This window comes from Erythrolamprus reginae, chromosome 2 (genome assembly GCF_031021105.1).
Source record: "Erythrolamprus reginae isolate rEryReg1 chromosome 2, rEryReg1.hap1, whole genome shotgun sequence".
Classification (NCBI taxonomy): domain Eukaryota; kingdom Metazoa; phylum Chordata; class Lepidosauria; order Squamata; family Dipsadidae; genus Erythrolamprus; species Erythrolamprus reginae.
Window position 1 is genome coordinate 168,858,981 of NC_091951.1, and position 19,097 is coordinate 168,878,077.

Sequence of the window (19,097 nt, forward strand, 5' to 3'; positions counted from 1 at the left end):
AAAGCCACGACCTGCAAAAACTTTGTCAAGCTTTAGATAAAATATTGGTTGCAACTCTACCTGAACCAAGATGCCCTAGTGATAATAAACATAGCCTGGATGGATTGCTACTATCCGTGAAGTGGTTTTCAGAGACGCCTCAAACCTATACCCAAAGGCTATACTCAGTATAAAATGTAGTAGCTTAAACTCTTGATAGTTCCATCAAATGAGATAACATCCATTCTGAAGTTCATTCCATCAGTTGTCAGTCGCTTTCAGTTCAAAATGGTGATTATCCCCTTTAAAGGGCCTATCCTCTTTACAGTTCAGCATTGGGGATTATTAGATAAGACTTCGCCAAAATCAATCTATCCAGCCAGAGGGGGCCACTTGTACAATTTCCCACTCATGACTTTTATGGAATGTGACTCATTGATGACAGGCCTTCTCAATAGTGGCTCCTATTTCATGGAACTCCTTCTGCTGGGGCAGAGCAGGGTTTTTTGGGCCCTTTGGATGGGGGTCCCCAATGATTAAACTTTTCCGGCACAGGGCCTACTCTAAATTTAGGGCAGACAGGAGGAAGCAGGAAGAAGGGTTTGGTTCAAGATCTGCAAGAATCTCCCCTATTCGTCTACCACTGCACACTAAAACTCTGGGGCTGGGAATGAAATAGGAGGTATCTCAAAACCTCAGGAAAAAGCAGATGGATATTTCAAGATTAGGGAAGCTCTTTTTTGTTCCTGGAGAAAAGCGAATCAAATAGCTCTCAGAAATCCCACCTTAATGAATTCTCTACCGAATGAATGCTAGAGTCCTGGGGTATTCAATTTCCAAGATTCCATACACTAGCCGTATGTTTTTTTCTAGAAACATAAAAACATAGAAACATAGAAGATTGACAGCAGAAAAAGACCTCATGGTCCATCTAGTCTGCCCTTATACTATTTCCTGTATTTTATCTTAGGATGGATCTATGTTTATCCCAGGCATGTTTAAATTCAGCTACTGTGGATTTACCAACCACGTCTGCTGGAAGTTTGTTCCAAGGATCTACTACTCTTTCAGTAAAATGATATTTTCTCACATTGCTTCTGATCTTTCTCCCAACTAACATCAGATTGTGCCCCCTTGTTCTTGTGTTCACTTTCCTATTAAAAACACTTCCCTCCTGAACCTTATTTAACCCTTTAACATATTTAAATGTTTCGGTCAACAGTAAGTCTACCTAATAAGATGGGCGGCATAGAAGTCAATTGATTAAATTAAATTAAATTAAATTAAATCAAATCAAATCAAATCAAATCAAATTAAATTAAATTAAATTAAATTAAATTAAATTAAATTAAATTAAATTAAATTTTAGAAAATCCAATGAATAAATCTAACTAACATGAACCTTATTTTCTGGACTGTGATACCAGTCAGAGGTGGGTTCCTACTGATGCACCCCGGTGCGCCGCTCTGGTAATGGCCTGCCGATTGCACAATTTGTGTGTGACGGCTCCTCATCTTTTTCTCCCTAATTTTCAGCAATTTGTTTTCATTCTCTGTGCATGCATGGAAGCAAAATTGCAGAAGGGGACGAGCATAGTATGTATGTGCTCACGTGAAACATTGTGATGCGCACACACACAGTAGGAAGGTAAGAGGAACCCACCCCTGGATATGGCTTAATAGCATGCCTCCCCCCCAACCAAGGAGAGGAAATATTGCAAATTGGCAGAAGTACTGCTGCTGCCTGAAATTATGACTACTGCAGGAGCAGCAATGGAAGAGATGGCATAACAGCAGGGGTGCTATCTATCTCTCCCCCCACTCGTTCCCTATGCAACCTGCAACTCCCATTACAACTCCCATTAGGATCCTGAGCAACTAGGTGTAAGGTTTGAGGCAGGTGAGACAGGAATCCGCAGTTTCCAGTACAGGACCTGGGAGAAATTCAATATCTATAATACAGTCTTACTGTATAGCATCAGTATCCTTTAATTCTGAAGGTATGGGGAGGAAGAAGGCATGATTCTGAACCATCAAGGACAAGGGAGGGCAAGGAGATAAGCAACCGAGAGATGAAACTAGCAATATCCAGCACACGGCTTTTTATTCCTGACTGCAATGTGAAAACGCTCCTCTAACCAAGCCGTGCCCAGCAATCTTATGCAAGCAGGTGGGTCAAGCCAGAATATGTGTGATTTACCACTGAGTCCAGATTTGCCATCGCATATGCTGAGGATGTGAGTTAAAGGGGAGGCTGAGGATCCCTGTGTCTCTTGGCTTTGACTGTTTTTGTACCACATAAGGCCTTCAGGCACAGGCGGAATGCAGAGGCTGCCTTAGAAATGCTGCTATTCCAGTCAGACATTTGCCTTTGCAATGTGCCAGCTTCTCTGCTTTTTGAAGTTAAAAAATCTAATTTGGGGGGTTTGGGCTGTTGGTTTTTTTGTTTTTGTTTTTAAAGAATCAGGCAAAGAGGACAGTTGGACAGGTGTCTAGGGAAATGGCTGCAAGAACTGAAACAGCTCATGTGCAACCCCAGGGCACCCAGATTTAGAATAATGGCAAATACAGATAGAATAGAATAGAATAGAATGTTTTATTGGCCAAGTGTGATTGGACACACAAGGAATTTGTCTTTGGTGCATATGCTCTCAGTGTACATAAAAGAAAAAGATACATTTGTCAAGAATCATGTGGTACAACACTTAATGAGTGTCATAGGGGTCAAATAAGCAATGAAGAAACAATCAATATTAATAAAAATCTTAGGATACAAGCAACAAGTTACAGTCATACAGTCCTAAGTGGGAGGAAAAGGATGATAGGAATGATGAGAAAAACTAGTAGAAATAGAAGTGCAGATTTAGTAAAAAGTAAAAAGACATGCTGTATCCCAGGTGATTGCAGGCGTTATCGCGCGACCACCCCTTACAAGCTTCCGGCGGTGGTACCTAGTGTATCCGGCCCCGGCCGCAAATGCAAGCCAGCCCAGAGCGGCCGCCTTTTACAGAGCTGGGATTCAGAGCTGGGATAAGACATCCTGTAGCTCAAACTATGCAACCTCTCGGCTTGGATTGTTTTGTTTCTGGCCAGTCACATGTACAGCATATACTGAAAACTGTGAGAGAAGCCCTAGCAATTAATTTCACGTCCTTCTTATGTGTAAAGTAGTAACAACAAAGAGACAATTGTTGCAGGGCTGGCCAGAACACGGATCAGATGTTATTTTTAAAACTCATCTACTGGTCCTTTGTAAGGGAAGAGTCCGCACAGTGATTGACTGATGGTGCTCTCTGTGCGTTCTTTGTGTTTCAAAATTGGCAGAAGAGAAAGATGATGATAGGTTGTTTCCTAATTACTTTGGGATTGGAAATTCTCTTAAACAAAGGCCCTTTTAAAAGTCTAAAGTCCATTAAAAACAATTATTATATACTGCTCAAAAAAATAAAGGGAACACTCAAATAACACATCCTAGATCTGAATGAATGAAATATTTTCATTGAATATTTCATTTGCACAACTATTCCATTTGCACAACAGCATGTGAAATTGACAGTCAATCAGTGTTGCTTCCTAAGTGGACAGATTGATTTCACAGAAGTTTGATTTACTTGGAGTTATAATCTGTTTTTTAAGTGTTCCCTTTATTTTTTTGAGCAGTGCATTTAATCAAGCATGTATTAATAATGCTTCTTTTGTTAAGTTTAATTTTAATTAGCAAGTGTGGGATATGCTGGAAAGATGATGTAGTGTGGACATTAAGATGCCAGAGTAGGCATGAAGAAACCTAGTTTCTAGTATACGTTTAGGCACAAAAGCCAACTAAGAGACCTTGAGCCGTTCAGTTGTCATTTGTCCTCTTTGTTCAGTGGCTAAGTCATGTCCAACTCTTCGCAATCACATGAATTTCGCATGCCAGACCCCACTGTTTCCCGGAGTTTATCCAAAATCATGTTCATTGTGTCGATGACACTATCCAATCATCTCAGCCCTTTTGCCTTTTGCCTTCAATATCAGTTTTTTTTCCAATAAATCCTTGCTTCTCATTAGTATTCTGGCCACAGTATTTGAGCTTCAGTATCAACCCTTCAAAAGTATCTGCTTTTCCAAAGAATCACTTGTCACAGCCCTAATCAATGAGAGTCTCTACAACTAGCCCGCTAATACCTTCCCCCTCCTCCTCTTCTGTGTTGATTGATTAGTAGTAAAAACTAAGTGAGCACAGAGCAAAACTAAGCAGGATCTGCAACCTTCAAGGCTAAATGGTAGGAACACAATGATACATTTTTAATCTGGTTACATCTTATTAGTACAATACATTATAGATAATGGAAAAAGAGAACAAAGTTCTCTAAGCCACAGAAATAGACTTTCAAAGCTTTGATCCTCTGTTTATTTATTGTCTCTTGGGAGGACCAGAACATTACATTACATGTGGTAATATGTGGGTCGCCCAAAAAGCAATGCACCACATTTTTTTTCTTCAACAATTATTTATTGAACACAATGAAACTTACACACAAGAAAGAATGATGTTTCTTCTACACTCCCTATTTTTCCGCATAATCTCCATCCATTCTATAGCCTTCCTCTAGCGAGACACAATGGCATGTATGCCCTGTCGATACCACTCCTTGTTCTGGTCCCGAAGCCATTTCTGCACTGTGAGAATCACCTCTTCGTCATCCTCAAAATGTCTTCCACAAATGGCATCCTTTAATGCAGTGTTTTTCAACCAGTGTGCCACGGCACACTAGTGTGCCGTGAGACATGGTCAGGTGTGCCGCGAAGCTCAGAGAGAGAAAGAAAGCAAGAGAGAAAGAAAGCAAGAGAGAGAGAGAAAGGAAGCAAGAGAGAGAAAGAGAACAAGAGAGAGAGAGAAAGCAAGAGAGAGAGAAAGAGAGAGAAAGAAAGCAAGAGAGAGAGAGAAAGAGAGGGAGGGAAGGAGAGAGAGAGAAAGACATAGAGGGAGGTACGGAGGGAGAGAGAAAGAGAGCAAAAAAGAGGAAGAAAGAGAAAGAAAGAGGGATGGAGAGAGAAAGAAGGGAGAGAAAGAGGGGAGAGAGAAATAGAGCGAAAGGAAGAGAGAGAGAGCATTTTTTTGTCCAAACTTTTTTTAGCCCCCACCCTCCCCCCGCTCAATGTGCCCCAGGGTTTCGTAAATGTAAAAAATGTGCCGCGGCTCAAAAAAGGTTGAAAATCACTGCTTTAATGGCCCAAACAAGTGTTCCGTGGAAGTGGAAGTCGGAGGGAGCTAGGTCAGGGCTGTAGGGTGGATGGGGGTTTATAACGTACATTACTTACAGACGCCATTTCAAAACACTGCTGCAGCTACGCTATCTGTCTGAAGAAATGCAAAATTTACACACGCACTCCTGACAATTCAAATAATGTATATCTAAAGTTTTGCATTCGTACCATTACTGTAGGCTGAGAAAAAAAATGTGGTGCATTACTTTCTGGGCGACCCTCGTACATTATTTGGGGAGTAGCTGGCACTATATGCAAATATAAAAATTACTGTCTAGAAAACTGAGGCAAACCCAGGGGTGGGCTACTGCCCGGACGGGGACGACGACGCAGTGGGGTAGCAAAAATGGAGCTCCACCACAGAGTACCTAATTTGCAATGAAAGATGTTGAAAGAAAATGCATAAGCCATGGCCACAGAGCGGTAGTGAAAATTTTCATAGCCCTTCACTGGGCAAACCGTACATTAATCTAGACTATTGGGGGGGGGAAACCTCTCAGTCTGGATGTATTGCATTTGGAGTCTGTTGATGAATGTTGGCAGTTAAGATGAAAAATATTAATTAGCTCAGAGAACCTTTCCCCTCATTAATGCAATTTTTAATATATTGTAAAAGGTGGATCCTAATCATAATGAACTGATTTAGGAACACAGAGAATGTAACCTGAAGACTTTATGTGTGTGCCTTGAATTAAAATAACAGCCTTTCCAAGATTCTGCTAGCATATTTTTAATGGCAGCACTTTATTTTATATTCTACTGATATAACAGAGTTCTTGCCAAATCCTATAGTTCCTCAGGCAGTAAAGTTCAGGGATCACAACTAAATTTCATCTGGCATTAATAAAAAATGAGTTGTAGTTGACTAGTGGTGATATGATAGCAGTATTCCTATATTTGAGGAGCTGCTACAAAGAAGAGGGAATCAACCTATTCTCCAATGCAGTGTTTCCAAACCTTGGCAACTTGAAGATACAGTGATACCTCATCTTACAAACGCCTCGTGATACAAACCTTTCGAGATACAAACCCGGGGTTTAAGATTTTTTTGCCTCTTCTTACAAACTATTTTCACCTTACAAACCAACCACCACCGCTGGGATGCCCCACCTCTGGACTTCCGTTGCCAATGAAGCACCTGTTTTTGCGCTGTTGGGATTCCCCTGAAGCTCCCCTCCATGGGAAACCCCACCTCTGGACTTCCATGTTTTTGTGATGCTGCAGGGGAATCCCAACAGGGGAATCCCAGCAACGCAAAAACGGGCGCTTCGCTGGCAACGGAAGTTCAGAGGTGGGGTTTCCCAGCGAGGGGAGTCTCGTGAAATTGCAGCATCGCAAAAACACAGAAGTCCGGAGGTGGGGTTTCGAGGACTTCAGTGTTTTTGCAATGCTGCGATTTCACTGATGTTCCCTTCGCTGGGAAACCCTACCTCCGGACTGCCGTTGCTAGCGAAGCACCCGTTTTTGCACTGCTGGGATTCCCCTGCTGGGATTCCCCTGCAGCATCACAAAAACACGGGAGTTTGGAGGTGGGGTTTCCCATGGAGAGGAGCCTCAGGGCAATCCCAGCAGCGCAAAAACGGGTGCTTCGGCTGGCAAAAGGGGTGAATTTTGGGCTTGCACGCATTAATCGCTTTTCCATTCATTCCTATGGGAAATATTGTTTCGTCTTACAAACTTTTCACCTTAAGAACCTCATCCCGGAACCAATTAAGTTTGTAAGACATGGTATCACTGTATTTGGACTTCAACTCCCAGAATTCCCCAGCCAGCATTCGCTGGCTGGGGAATTCTGGGAGTTGAAGTCCAAATATCTTCAAGTTGCCAAGGTTGGGAAACACTGCTCCAATGCACCAGAAGGCAGGAAAAGAAGCAATGGATGGAAGCTAATCAAGGAGAGAAGCAAGCTAGAACTAAGGAGAAATTTTCTGATAATTAGAACAACCAGTAGAACAACCTACCTCCAGAAATTGTGAATGCTCCAGTACTTGAAGGGATTGGACAACCACTTGTCTGAAATGGTATAGGGCTTCTTGCCTGCGTAGGTGATTGGACTAGAAGACCTCCAAGGTTCCTTCCACCTCTATTATTTTTGTTATTCCTATATTTCTGTCTGTATAGTATTTGATCTGTTGGTCCAAATTCTGTCTTGACTGTGCAATAAAAAAAATCGATTCAGACTACCTTTGTCCACTTCTGCTAAAGAACAGGGCAATTTAAGTCAATTCCCGTATGCTTCCTAAAAATCTGCTCTGGAAAAGATGAGGAATGTTGCAGAACATAAGAGAATGGAGAAGAGTGAATGTACAAACATTGCTTTCTTCTTTTTCTTCTACTGTGAACCTCCATTGGATTTCATTACCATCGACACTGGGCAAATAGCTTTGTAAATAGAATAATAATAATAATAATAAAAGAAATTGCTGACATTTTTGTAAAGGTTGCAGTTTATAATTCACTTTTGGCTCTTGAGAATTCTTGATTTGGTTTAGTCATAGGTGTTTTATATTGCTATATTACATTACTTTAGAAAAGCAAGCCTCTCTAATTTCTCTTTCATATCATAATATTTATGAGTCTGTTCTACAATTCTGACATTGTTAAGAACACAGAATGTTCTTGCCATTTGCTTTCTGCTCTTTGCCAGTACAAAAACAGTCGGTTGGAAACCCTTCTGCTTTTCCCCATGAACTTTAATATTCCTTTTAAAAAAACTTTTGCATATCCCCAGCTCAACTAAATAATTAATGAAATTATCCCCTCTACAGACTCTTAAATATTTCAGAGAATATTTGGCTAGAAGCAATAATTATCTACATTGATTTAGTATATAAATAGTTTTTTTTCTTCCTTCTGACATAGCTATTTATTTACTTTAATAAATTTCACAATATCAAAGGAAAAAGTATCCTCTAAAATCATTTAAAATACAATAAAATATTAGATAAATTAATCAAAGCAAAAATGAGCAGGCCATGTTGTCAGAGCAGAGGGTGTTTCAAGCTAAGAAATTAAACCCTCCACCTGAATACAAGAATAAATTATACATGAATAAAAACTCCAGACATCCTAGGAGTGAAATCTATTAGATTTAGGATCCACTTAAAATTGATTGGGAAAATGAAAGTAACATCTTATGAATAGCAGAGTTCTTTGCCATACAGCTGTTAGGCAGATAATCTGTAACTCAAATCTCTCATCAGACATTCATATTCAACCGATGACCTTCGTCAAGCTACTGCCTCCCTATAAGACAAGACTATCACACTAGCTCATTTTACAAAATGGGAAGAGATTGGTCAACCATACGTATCGAATACATGCACAGTGCTTTGATTTTTTGCAAAAGGGTACGTTGAAAAGCCAATATAGATTTAACTCTTTTCTTTGTTAACCAGCAGGAGTAATGAATAGAAAAAATAAAAATAAATCATTTGTTTCAACGAAAGGAGTTTAGTTTAATTTAGTTTCATTGTTATTTGTGTGCTATCTCAGCTGACAATTCTGGGTGATTTTATCATCTCATGAAGCCATAAAAGGTGCAATAAATAGTAAATAGGTTCCATTCCAAAGTTTTTATAGAAGAACTGCCTTAACAGCCTTCCTAAGAGTTCTAACTCTTAAAAGTTAAAAGAGTTCAGACATAAACACAGTTGAGAGAGTCCAAAAATATTTCACGAGAAGAAAGGTCCTCCACTCCTCCACTCGCAACAGAATGCCTTATGCCACCAGACGTGAAATCTTCTTAGGCAACTTAGAGCTACATCGCCTTCAAACCGATCTAAATATAGTTCATAAAATCATCTGCCACTGTCCTGTCAATGACTACTTCAGCTTTAACCACAATAATACATGAGCACACAATAGATACAAATTTAATGTAAACCACTGCAAACACGACTGCAGAAAATACGACTTCAGCAACAGAGTAGGCAATGCCTGGAGTGCTCTACATGACTCCGTGGTTTCTTCCCCAAACCCCAAAAACTTTAACCTTAGACTATTTACTGACAACCTCACCCCCTTCCTACCGTGTTTCCCCGAAAGTAAGACAGTGTCTTACTTTCTTTTTACCCCTAAAAGCCCCACTACGTCTTACTTTCGGGGTATGTCTTACATTTGAAAAAAATTGAAAGGGTCGCGTTCCCGAAGGCATCTCCCCAGAGTCCAGAACGGCAGCCGTGGGACAGGAGCCTCGTGAGCCCTTTTCCAAGTTCAACCTCAGGGCTCCAAGCGGGGTGCACGCGTGGAGCCACAGACGCGTGTCGGGGAAGCGTGTGTCTGGAGGGGAGGAGCCGCTCTGCGCAGTTGGGCAGCCCCACCTGCCTGCCGGAAAGGAGGCGGGCGAAGGAGGGCGCAGCTCCGGCCATTCGCCTCGGAGCTGGTCGGCCTCGCTGGCCGCTTGCAGCCGAGCCTCGGCAGGACTCGGTTGCTGGGACGAGCGCCTTCGCTGCAAGCCGCCGCCCGCTTGGCTCGCTTCGGACCAGCGCCGTCCTTCGCTTTGCCAAGCCGGGGAAGAGGCGGTGGCGCCGCGGCGAGGCGAAGGCGAGGGGCGCGCGGGGAGCTTGGAAGCGACGTCATCGGGCTCCCCCCCCGGCAATACCCCCGTGTTTCCCCGAAGGTGTTGTGATTCCGTCTGAGGCTCCTCAGGGAACGGCTGAACCTCTGCCGGCTCCCTGCTCAGAGGGGGAGGATGAGGAACAGGAGGAGGAGGAGGAGGCCCAGGCAGAAGGGGAGGAGGAATATCAGGCCGAGGGAGAGGGAGAACAGCCAGAGTCCCCTGGGGTGGAGCTCTCCCCAGCAAGCAGCCTGGAGTCCTTAGATGAAAATGCTCAAGCCATCATCGATCACAGGCAGAGAAGAGCAGAACAACGAAGGGGACAATTAGCCAGGTACTTCCAGTCCTAAATAGGTAACAGCTGGGTTTGGGTGTGGTTCTTCCCAGAAAGGCTGAAAAGGCAGACCCACCCTTCCTGTCTTGTGGAGTAGTATCTTTGGGAGTCCTGGGACCTAGCTGTGATCTTTGGCATCCCTGATTCTGACTTGTGGCCTTGAAGGCTGAAACCTTGGGGGAAAAGGTGTGGGGGCTTATTCTCTACAGTGGTGTGTGTGCCAGCAAGAAGTCTGCTGTATTGTCTGGCCGTCAGGACTTTGCTGTGAAGCCTCATAGCCTGCCTGTTGGGAAGAACAGGTTTTTCTCTGTGTTTATTTTTCAAACTATAAAGTGCTTTTGCTTTTACCAGTGTGTCTGGATGCTTTTTCCAGTTGGTGTTGAAGTCTGGGGGCACCCAGACAGAACAGAAAGTAAGACATATGTCTTACTTTCGGGGTACAGCTTATATTAGCCGACCCCCCTGAAACCCCTGATACATCTTACAATCGGGGGTGTCTTACTATCGGGGAAACAGGGTAAGAGGTCTGTAAGGGGCGTGCATAAGTGCACCACCGTGCCTACCGTCCCTGTCTTACTGTCCTATTGTCCTCATTTATCTGTACTTACTTTGCTTATGTTTATGTTTATACCTATACAGCGATCTCTCGTTTTTCACGGGGGATGCATTCCAAGACCATCCGTGAAAAACAAATTTCCGTGAAGTAGAGGAAAGATATTTTTTAATGTATTTAAGAGTATTTGGACTTTTAAAACCCACCCTTTGCATTAAACAGTCATTCTATAATGTTTCTCAGCTGGAACTACATGTGATATCCTACCAGTTTCTTTAACAGAGTGCAGTAGTACTGTAGAAGAATTTTATGAATTTTTAATGGATTTAAAATTTTCAATGGATTTAATGGATTTAAGCCCCCTTTGAAAACCAGTGAAATAGCGAATCCGCAAAAGATGAACTGCAAAGTAACGAGGGTTTACTGTACCTGCTATCTTGTTTGACAAACTTGACAAACAAATGAAATAAATAAATAAAATAAAACCAGGCATAGCCTATTCTGGAGCAAGGAGGCTATAATTGAAAAGGCTTTTATCTAGGCTCCCGTTCCTTTAATATTCAGGCAGCACATGTTTCACCCACCGATTCTCCCAGGAGTTTATGGTCCTGAAGATATTAAGGACCTGAACAATAAACATTTGTATGGATAATAACCACTGCATAGAAATAGAGAATAACAATAGATTTACTCTGAAAGGGGCTGCGTGGCTCAGTGATTAGCTTGTCAGCTGGAAAACTGACATTCCAGGTTTGAGATTTGGGTGCCACATAATAGGGTAAGTTCCTGTACTTGTCCCAGCTTCTGCCCACCTAGCATTTCAAAAACATGTACATAAATATAGATAAATAGGTACCACTTCATTTGGAAGATAACAGTGTTCCGTGCACTTTTGGCATATAGCCATGCCAAAATAAATGTCTTTGGACAACACTGGTTCCCTTGGCCAAGAAACCAAGTTGAGCACCATGTGCTAGAGACAAACACGACTGGGCAGGAAAACCTTTCCCTTTATTCTGCTTACCTCTTGAGTTTTTTCTTATCTTCCCTCTTAAATCGCATTTTCATTCTTTCACCTATGAGAATAACATGGAAAATTGGTCAGAGCCATGAAGTAAATTGGGCTTTGTGCATTGAAGTTGTTATTGCCTGCAACCTGCATACTGTGTGTGCAGCTAACCTATAATTAGGAGCCAAGACCAAGAACATATCCTGCCACTTTTGAAACGAATAGTTTTGTTCCTTGAAACAAGTTGTGCCAGTACACAACATTCACAGAGTTTAGCTTCAGAATGTTTGTCTATTAAAACATTTAAGTGTTTTTGTTTTAAATCTTGCAGATATTTGATAATGAAGCCAAAGATCTTGACCGAGAAGTCTGCTTCATTGATATTGCTTGTGATGAAATTCCTGAGCGCTATTACAAGGAATCGGAGGTAAGTAAAAGACACAATGCTTTTCACTGATATAGTGCAAGTACTGTAACTCATGGAAACACCCAAGCTACCTTGGGACGAATGTTCCCATTCTGGAGTAGTTCAGCTGTTGTTTTTTAAGCCATGCTACAAGCTGGAGCTGAGAAATATTCCTACATATATGTAGATGTGTGATCATTTAGATTGTACATTTGTGCTGTATTTAAAGCACACGAGAAAAACTTTGTTAGAGCTACCAACAGCCTCTCTAACTTCCTGGATCATCAAAGGCCAACTAACTATGTCTGAAGCGCACAAAGGCGACACATACCATAGTACCAACTTCCTGGAGTAGATAGTAAATTGCATGTTATTCCTGCAATAGTAATAAATACATTTTCTGCCCATGATTCCCCAACTGCTTCCTTTTTATCTATTTGCCTTCATTCCATCTACCTGCACTTTTTTTAAATAGGTAATCTGGGATTTGACCTCTTATTACCTCTATTAAACAAACCTCATTAAACCTTCAATCTCATTGGTGTTTATGCATTACTCTACACCAGGGGTCAGGAACCTTTTTGGCTAAGAGAGCCGTAAACGCCACATATTTTGAAATATAATTCCGCGAGAGCCGTACGTATCTCCCTTTCTCTCTTTCTCTCTCTCTTTCTCTCCCCCTCTCTTTGTCTCTTTCTATCTCTTTCTCTCCCTCCCTCTATCTTTCTCTTTTTATCTCTCTCTTTCTCTCTCTCTCTTTCTCCCCCTTCTCTCCGAAGTGGGGAGGGCCGGGTTGGCACCAAGGGAGCTCGAGACGGGGTGCAAAAGCAAACTACTCTGCTGGCCCAGGCCCACATCAGAAGGAAGGAAGGAAGGAATGGTAAAAGGGGCGATCAAGAGAGGAATGGGTGAATGAATGGACGGAGGGTGGGAAGGAAGGAAGGAAAGAGGGAAGGGACAGGAACAGAGGAAGGGTGCAAAGAAAGCAAGGAAAGGTGTGAAAGGGGAGAGTAAGAGAAGAAGGAGTGAAAGAAGGGAATGAGGGAGGAAACAAGGGAGGAAGGAGAAGGAAAGCAAGAAATGGAGGGAGGGAAGGAAAGAAAGAAAGAAAGAAAGGGGGAAGGGACAGGAACAGAGGAAGGAAGCAAGGAAACTTATGAAAGGGGAGAGTAAGAGAGGAAGGACTGAAGGAAGGGAGGGAGGGAAGAAGGTAGGAAGGAGAAAGAAAAGAAGAAATAGAGGAAGGGAAGGTAAAAGAGAAAGAAAAAGCAAGAAAGAAAGCAAGAAAGAGAGAAAGAAAGAATGAAAGAGAAATAAAAATAGAGAGGGGGAATGAAAGAAATGGAAGGAGGGAAGGAAGGAGAGAAAGCAAGAGAAAGAAAGAAAGCAAGAGAAAGAAAAAAGAATGAAAGAGCAAGAGAGAAAGAGAGAAAGAGAAAGAAAGAAAGGCAACTTCAAAGAAAGACTCACTGAGCATCTCTCACTCTCTCTCTTTCTATCCCTTTCTCTTCCTTTCTATCTCTCCTCTTCCTTTCTCCTCTCTCTCTCCCTCTCTTTCTACCCTCCTTTCTCTTCCTTCCTTCTCTCCCTCTCTCCCCTCCCTCCCTCCTTCCTTCCTCTCCATTTCTCTTTCCCTCCCTCTCTTTCCCTTTTCTTTCTTTTGGTCCACTTCTCTCTCTCTCCACTTCTCCACTTGCCTCCCCCTCGCGCCTCGCCCTTCCCACCCGGCCACCCGCGCGTGCTTACCAGCAGCAGAAATTCAAGTAAGCCCAAAAGAAGCCATTGGCTCCGGGCGGCGTTCATGGCCCCCCCGAACCCCCAGCCCAGCTGGAGCTCCCTCTCGCCGCCGCCATCTCCCTGCGACTGCCTGCGGCCGCTGCAGCCCCCCCCTCCCACCGGGCCCCAAAGGACATTTGCCACCAACGCCAGTGAAGCTTCAGCTGGGCGGGGCGCTGCCGGTACTTCCCTCCTGGGGCTCCCGCTCGCAGCTGTCCCCCGGCTTCTGCTCGATGCCGCGGTTTTCGGCGCTGTCCTGCTGTGCCCCAAAGACGGAAGGCGGGAAAAAGGCGAGAAGAATGGAGCTCTCCTTCTTCCTGCCTTCCGTCTTTGGGGCCCAGCAGGACAGCGCCGAAAACCGTGGCATCGAGCAGGAGCCAGGGGACAGCTGCGAGCGGGAGCTCAGTGCTAGGAGCCCTGTCTGCGAGCCAGATACGGCCATCAAAAGAGCCATATCTGGCTCGCGAGCCATAGGTTCCCGACCCCTGCTCTACACCCATGATGGCAAACCTATGGCATGCCTCCACAGGTGGCATGCAGAGCCATATCAGAAGGCACGTGAGAGGTTGCCCTATGTCAGCTCCAGCACAGATGTGCATGCTGGTCAGCTGATTTTCAGCCTTGGGAAAGGCAATTTCGCCCTCCTGATGCTTCAGGGAAGCTTCCTGAAGCCCCAGAGTGCAAAAACAGCCCAATGGACAAAACGGAAGGTCAGAAAATGCACTTCCGTTTTACTGTTTTTTTGCACTCTGGAGGGTTCAGGGAAGCTTCCTAAAAAAAGGAAGTTTTTTTGCAACCGAAGTGCAAAAAACAGCACAACGGGCAAACTGGAAGTGCATTTTCCAAATTGCTGGCTGGGGAATTCTGGGAGTTGAAGTCCAAATATCTTCAAGTTGCCAAGGTTGGGAAACACTGCTGTAGTTGGTGGGGTCCTCGGGAGAAAGAGCAGTTGAAAATGGGGGCAACTTAAAGGACCAACTTGCAACTTTCCCCATTGACTTTGCTTGGAGGAAGCCAGCAGGGAAAGTCGCAAACAGCAATTGTAAGAAAACTGCAACCCTCGTAAGTGAGAGCCACTTTCTAAGAATCCCGATTGTGATTGTGTAAGTGGTCTGGGGGGGAGGGCGCATTCTGGTACAGCCAGAACTTTTAGAACTATTGTTCAGTGCCTTCCTAACTCCAAACAACATAAGAAGAGCCCATCGAGTCCAGCATTCTGTGTCACACAGTGGCCCACCAATTGTCCTTGGGGATCTTGAGCAGAAAGAGAAGGCAAACCCCTCCTTTTTCCTTGACCCCCAACAAATGGTGCTCAAGGGAATCCTGCCTGCCTCAACCAACATAGAAGCGGCACATGGACATCCGTTTCAATAACCACCGATACACTTGGCATCCATGAATCTGTCTAATCCTGCCTCGAAACTATCAAGGCTGACAGCTGTCATGACCTCTTCTGGAAGTGAATTCCATAAACCAACGACCCTCTGTGTGAAGAAATGTTTCCCTTTATTTGTCCTCACTTTCTTACCTATGAGCTTTAGGGAGTGCCCCCTCATCCTAATATTGTGTGATAGAGAAAATATTTTTTCTCTATCCACCCTTTATATCCGATGCATGATTTTATACACTTCGATCAAGTCACCCCTTAAACACCGTCTTTCAAGGCTGAAGAGACTAGGGCGTTGCAACCTGAACAAGTCATTAACCAAGGGTTACCTGCATAGCAGTAGGAGCACGGTCAGCCCCTTTACTATTAAAATAGCTTTAGGGCTGTTTCCTGGTGTGTGTTTTTTAATTGAGCCCCATACTGCCTCTTGAACACAGAGGAAGGAGAGAAGACATTCTGGAGATAGGTCAGCAAAATTTTGCTGAACTCATAGTTGCTAAAAATAGACAGAAATTGTCAAATCAATCTTTCCTCCCTCCCTTCTTCTTAAATGCCACGCCAAACATTGGAATATGAATGGCATGTTGACCAGCCTCACATAGTTAGCAAACCAAAGAAACAAAGAAATCACTCGGATTTCAGAAAGGCCTCTTGGATGCGAGGCTACTAGATACTTATCTTGAACACTGTAAGAGTACATTCCCAGCCAGACTTACTGTGAGTTCACTAAAGTGGAATCTTTTTGAAGCACTTTTCTTTCCAGAGCTTTCACAACTGGCTTGTGTTGCCTCTTCTCATATGTACTAAATCTCCTGCTCCTTGGTGTCCTTCACACAGTCTCGCACACCTGAATGCCCAATATAATATTTGGATTTAAAACAGTAAACATGACATAGATATTGCTGCTACCGATCAGTCACAAAGAGCATTCCTTCCTCCTTTCCAAAACTTGAGAGGATACAGAAGTTCAGCTTTTCTAACAATAGTGCTGAGCTACTGGACAGATGGCAGTAGCCCTATGAGAAAGATGCTAACAAATGCATGTTCTTCATTTGCAAAAAAACAGCACCTCTTCACTTTTTGTTTCCCTCCCCTCCCACAATTTACTTTAAGGAACCAAAAAGTCAAGAGCTGTTAAGTTTATGCAAATAAAGATTGTGTTCCTGCTTTCCTTCTGTTTGCACTGTTTGATGTTTCTCCTCCCACGAGGAGACTGTGCAACACACGTTAACTACATTCCTGGTCACTAGAAATGTTATTTAATTGTTCCTAAAAAAAATTATTGCTGTCACATATACTGTACACTCGTATGTTTTCCTTTAACCACAAGGAACCAAATGAAAATTTCCATTTGAAAAGGTAAATGTTTTCAGGAAGCTGAATGTTGCATTCAGCATTACATTCAGCCATGGTTATTCATTTGCCTAGTATCACCGTATTAAAATAAAACAGATAAAAATATAATCCTAGGAAAAGAGGCACTAATTTCTATGGGCAACTCAAGAAAACAAGCGACCTGATTTTACCATGAAAATGAAGCAAGGCTGGAATAGCCTGTTCTGATTATTTATAATAATAAATAATAATGTTTGCTATTAATAATAATAATATTAATAATTTAATATTATTAATATTAATAATTATATTTATTTATATATATATTTCCCCCTAACATTCAGTTCTATCTGATTCTTGGAAAACTGCCTGGCCAATTCACTGCAACTTTCTTGGCAATGATTTTTAGAAGTGGTTTCCCACTGCCTTCTTCCTAAGGCTGAGAGAAAGTGACTGTCCCGTGGTTACCCAGCTGGATTTGTGCCCAAGGCAAGACTAGAACTCACAGTCTCCCAGTTTCTAACCTGATGCCTTAGCCACTACACCAAACTGGCTATATATGATGTTTTGCTACTGTTGTTAGCCACCCCGAGTCTGCGGAGAGGGCGGCATACAAATCCAATAAATAAAAATAAAAATAAAAAATAATAAGTACATGTGTACTTTCGACTCAATGTTGAGTCCTTGGTCCTTGTCTGGATAGGTCCCTGCTGTTTTCTTGTCAAGGCTATTCAGAAGTGGATTTATTTTATCTATTTATATCATAAATAGACTGAAAGTGAAAAACATACCTAACACTCTATGGAGATTCTGTCATCCACTCTATGGAGATTCTGTCATCCAAATCATGGTTGTCCCAAAGGTTATTTTCAACAGGTGCTTTTTCAGAACTGAAGAAGCTCCTTGAATGGGAAGCGAAACATCTTCAAAGAAAAGCAAGAAAGGTCCAGTTGCCTCTTGAAAAAGCACCTTTGGGATGCATAACACTCCTTCCTTCTCCTAGATTTACTATTGTGCTGAGGGAAAGAGAGTGATTGGTCCAAAGTCCTGGCTTTCATGGCTAAGCAGGAAAATCTCAATAGTTCCCAGTTTCTAGCCTGGTACCTTCACTGCTACATGAAAGGGGATCTCTATATTTATAATAACCACGAATATAAGTGTATTTACTTCCATGCACATGTACAGTACAAGACTTGAAGAACCAGAAGGCAATCAGAGCTTACTCTTCTTGTCAACTTTGCATCAAATCTCTTCCCCTTTTGCAAAATGCATATCAGTCCTGATTTCCTGGAATGGCATGGATCAAACGTTATAGACTGTTTAATAGGGTTCAGATGTCATTCCACTCCAGAGAGATTCTAAGGGGCTTGCATTTCCTTCCATCCTTACAGTAAGAAGATCAAATAAAACAATAAAGGTCATCCACAATTTATAACCATCCATTTAGTGACTGTTTTAAGTGATTTATGTACGTTTTTCACACTTAGGATTATTGGGCATCCTTGTGGTCACCTGATCAAAATTTGCACACTTGGCAACTGGCTCGTATTCATAAGTGTTACCGTGTCCCATGGTCATGTGATTTTTGCAGCCTTCTGTCCAGTAATGTCAATGGGGAAGCTGGCTTCCCTTAACTCTATTCTTATTTATTTATTTATTTATTTATTTATTTATTTATTTATGTGTTTGTTTGTTTGTTTGTTTATTTATTTATTTATTTATTACATTTGTATGCCGCCCCTCTCCGTAGACTCGGAGTGGCTCACAACAATAACAAGAACAATGCAAGAACAAATCTAATAATTTAAAAAACACTAAAAACCCCATTATTAAAAGCAAACACACACACACAAATATTCCATGTATAAACTGTATAGGCCCAGGGGAGATGTGTCAGTTCCCCCATGCCTGACGGCAGAGATGGGTCTTACGAACTTTACGAAAGGCAAGGAGGGTGGGGGCAGTTCTAATCTCCGGGGGGAGCTGGTTCCAGAGGGTCGGGGCCGCCACAGAGAAGGCTCTTCTCCTGGGTCCCGCCAAACGACATTGTTTAGTCGATGGGACTTGGAGAAGGCCAACTCTGTGGGACCTAACCGGTCGCTGGGATTCGTGCGGCAGAAGGCGGTCCCGGAGGTATTCTGGTCCAATGCCATGAAGGGCTTTATAGGTCATAACCAACACTCCAATTCTTAACTTAATTGGAGTGATTCACTTAAAAACTGTGGCAAGAAAGATCATAAAATGGAGTAAAAGAGCCGAGGTGGTGCACTGGTTAGAGTGCAGCACTACAGGCTACTTCAGTTATCTGCTAGCTATAGTTCAGCAGTTCAAACCTCACCACCGGCTCACGGTCGACTCAGCCTTCCATCCTTCTGAGTTGGATAAAATGAGGACCCAGGTTGTTGGAGCCAATATGCTGATTCTGTAAACTGCATACAGCAGTTTTACAGCACTATGAAGCTAAGTCTAAGTCTAAATGCTATTGCTAAAACTCCATAAATATCTTACTT

General features: G+C 42.7%; 1 protein-coding gene across 1 annotated transcript in view; it reads left to right on the top strand.

Annotated features, from left to right (window-relative positions):
- PITPNC1 (phosphatidylinositol transfer protein cytoplasmic 1) overlaps positions 1 to 19,097 on the top strand; it is a 207,499-nt gene that overhangs the window by 153,056 nt on the left and 35,346 nt on the right. The window contains exon 6 of the mRNA XM_070740337.1: positions 12,015 to 12,110. Coding sequence (XP_070596438.1) covers positions 12,015 to 12,110 — 96 coding nt within the window. The remainder of the gene's footprint in view (positions 1 to 12,014; positions 12,111 to 19,097) is intronic.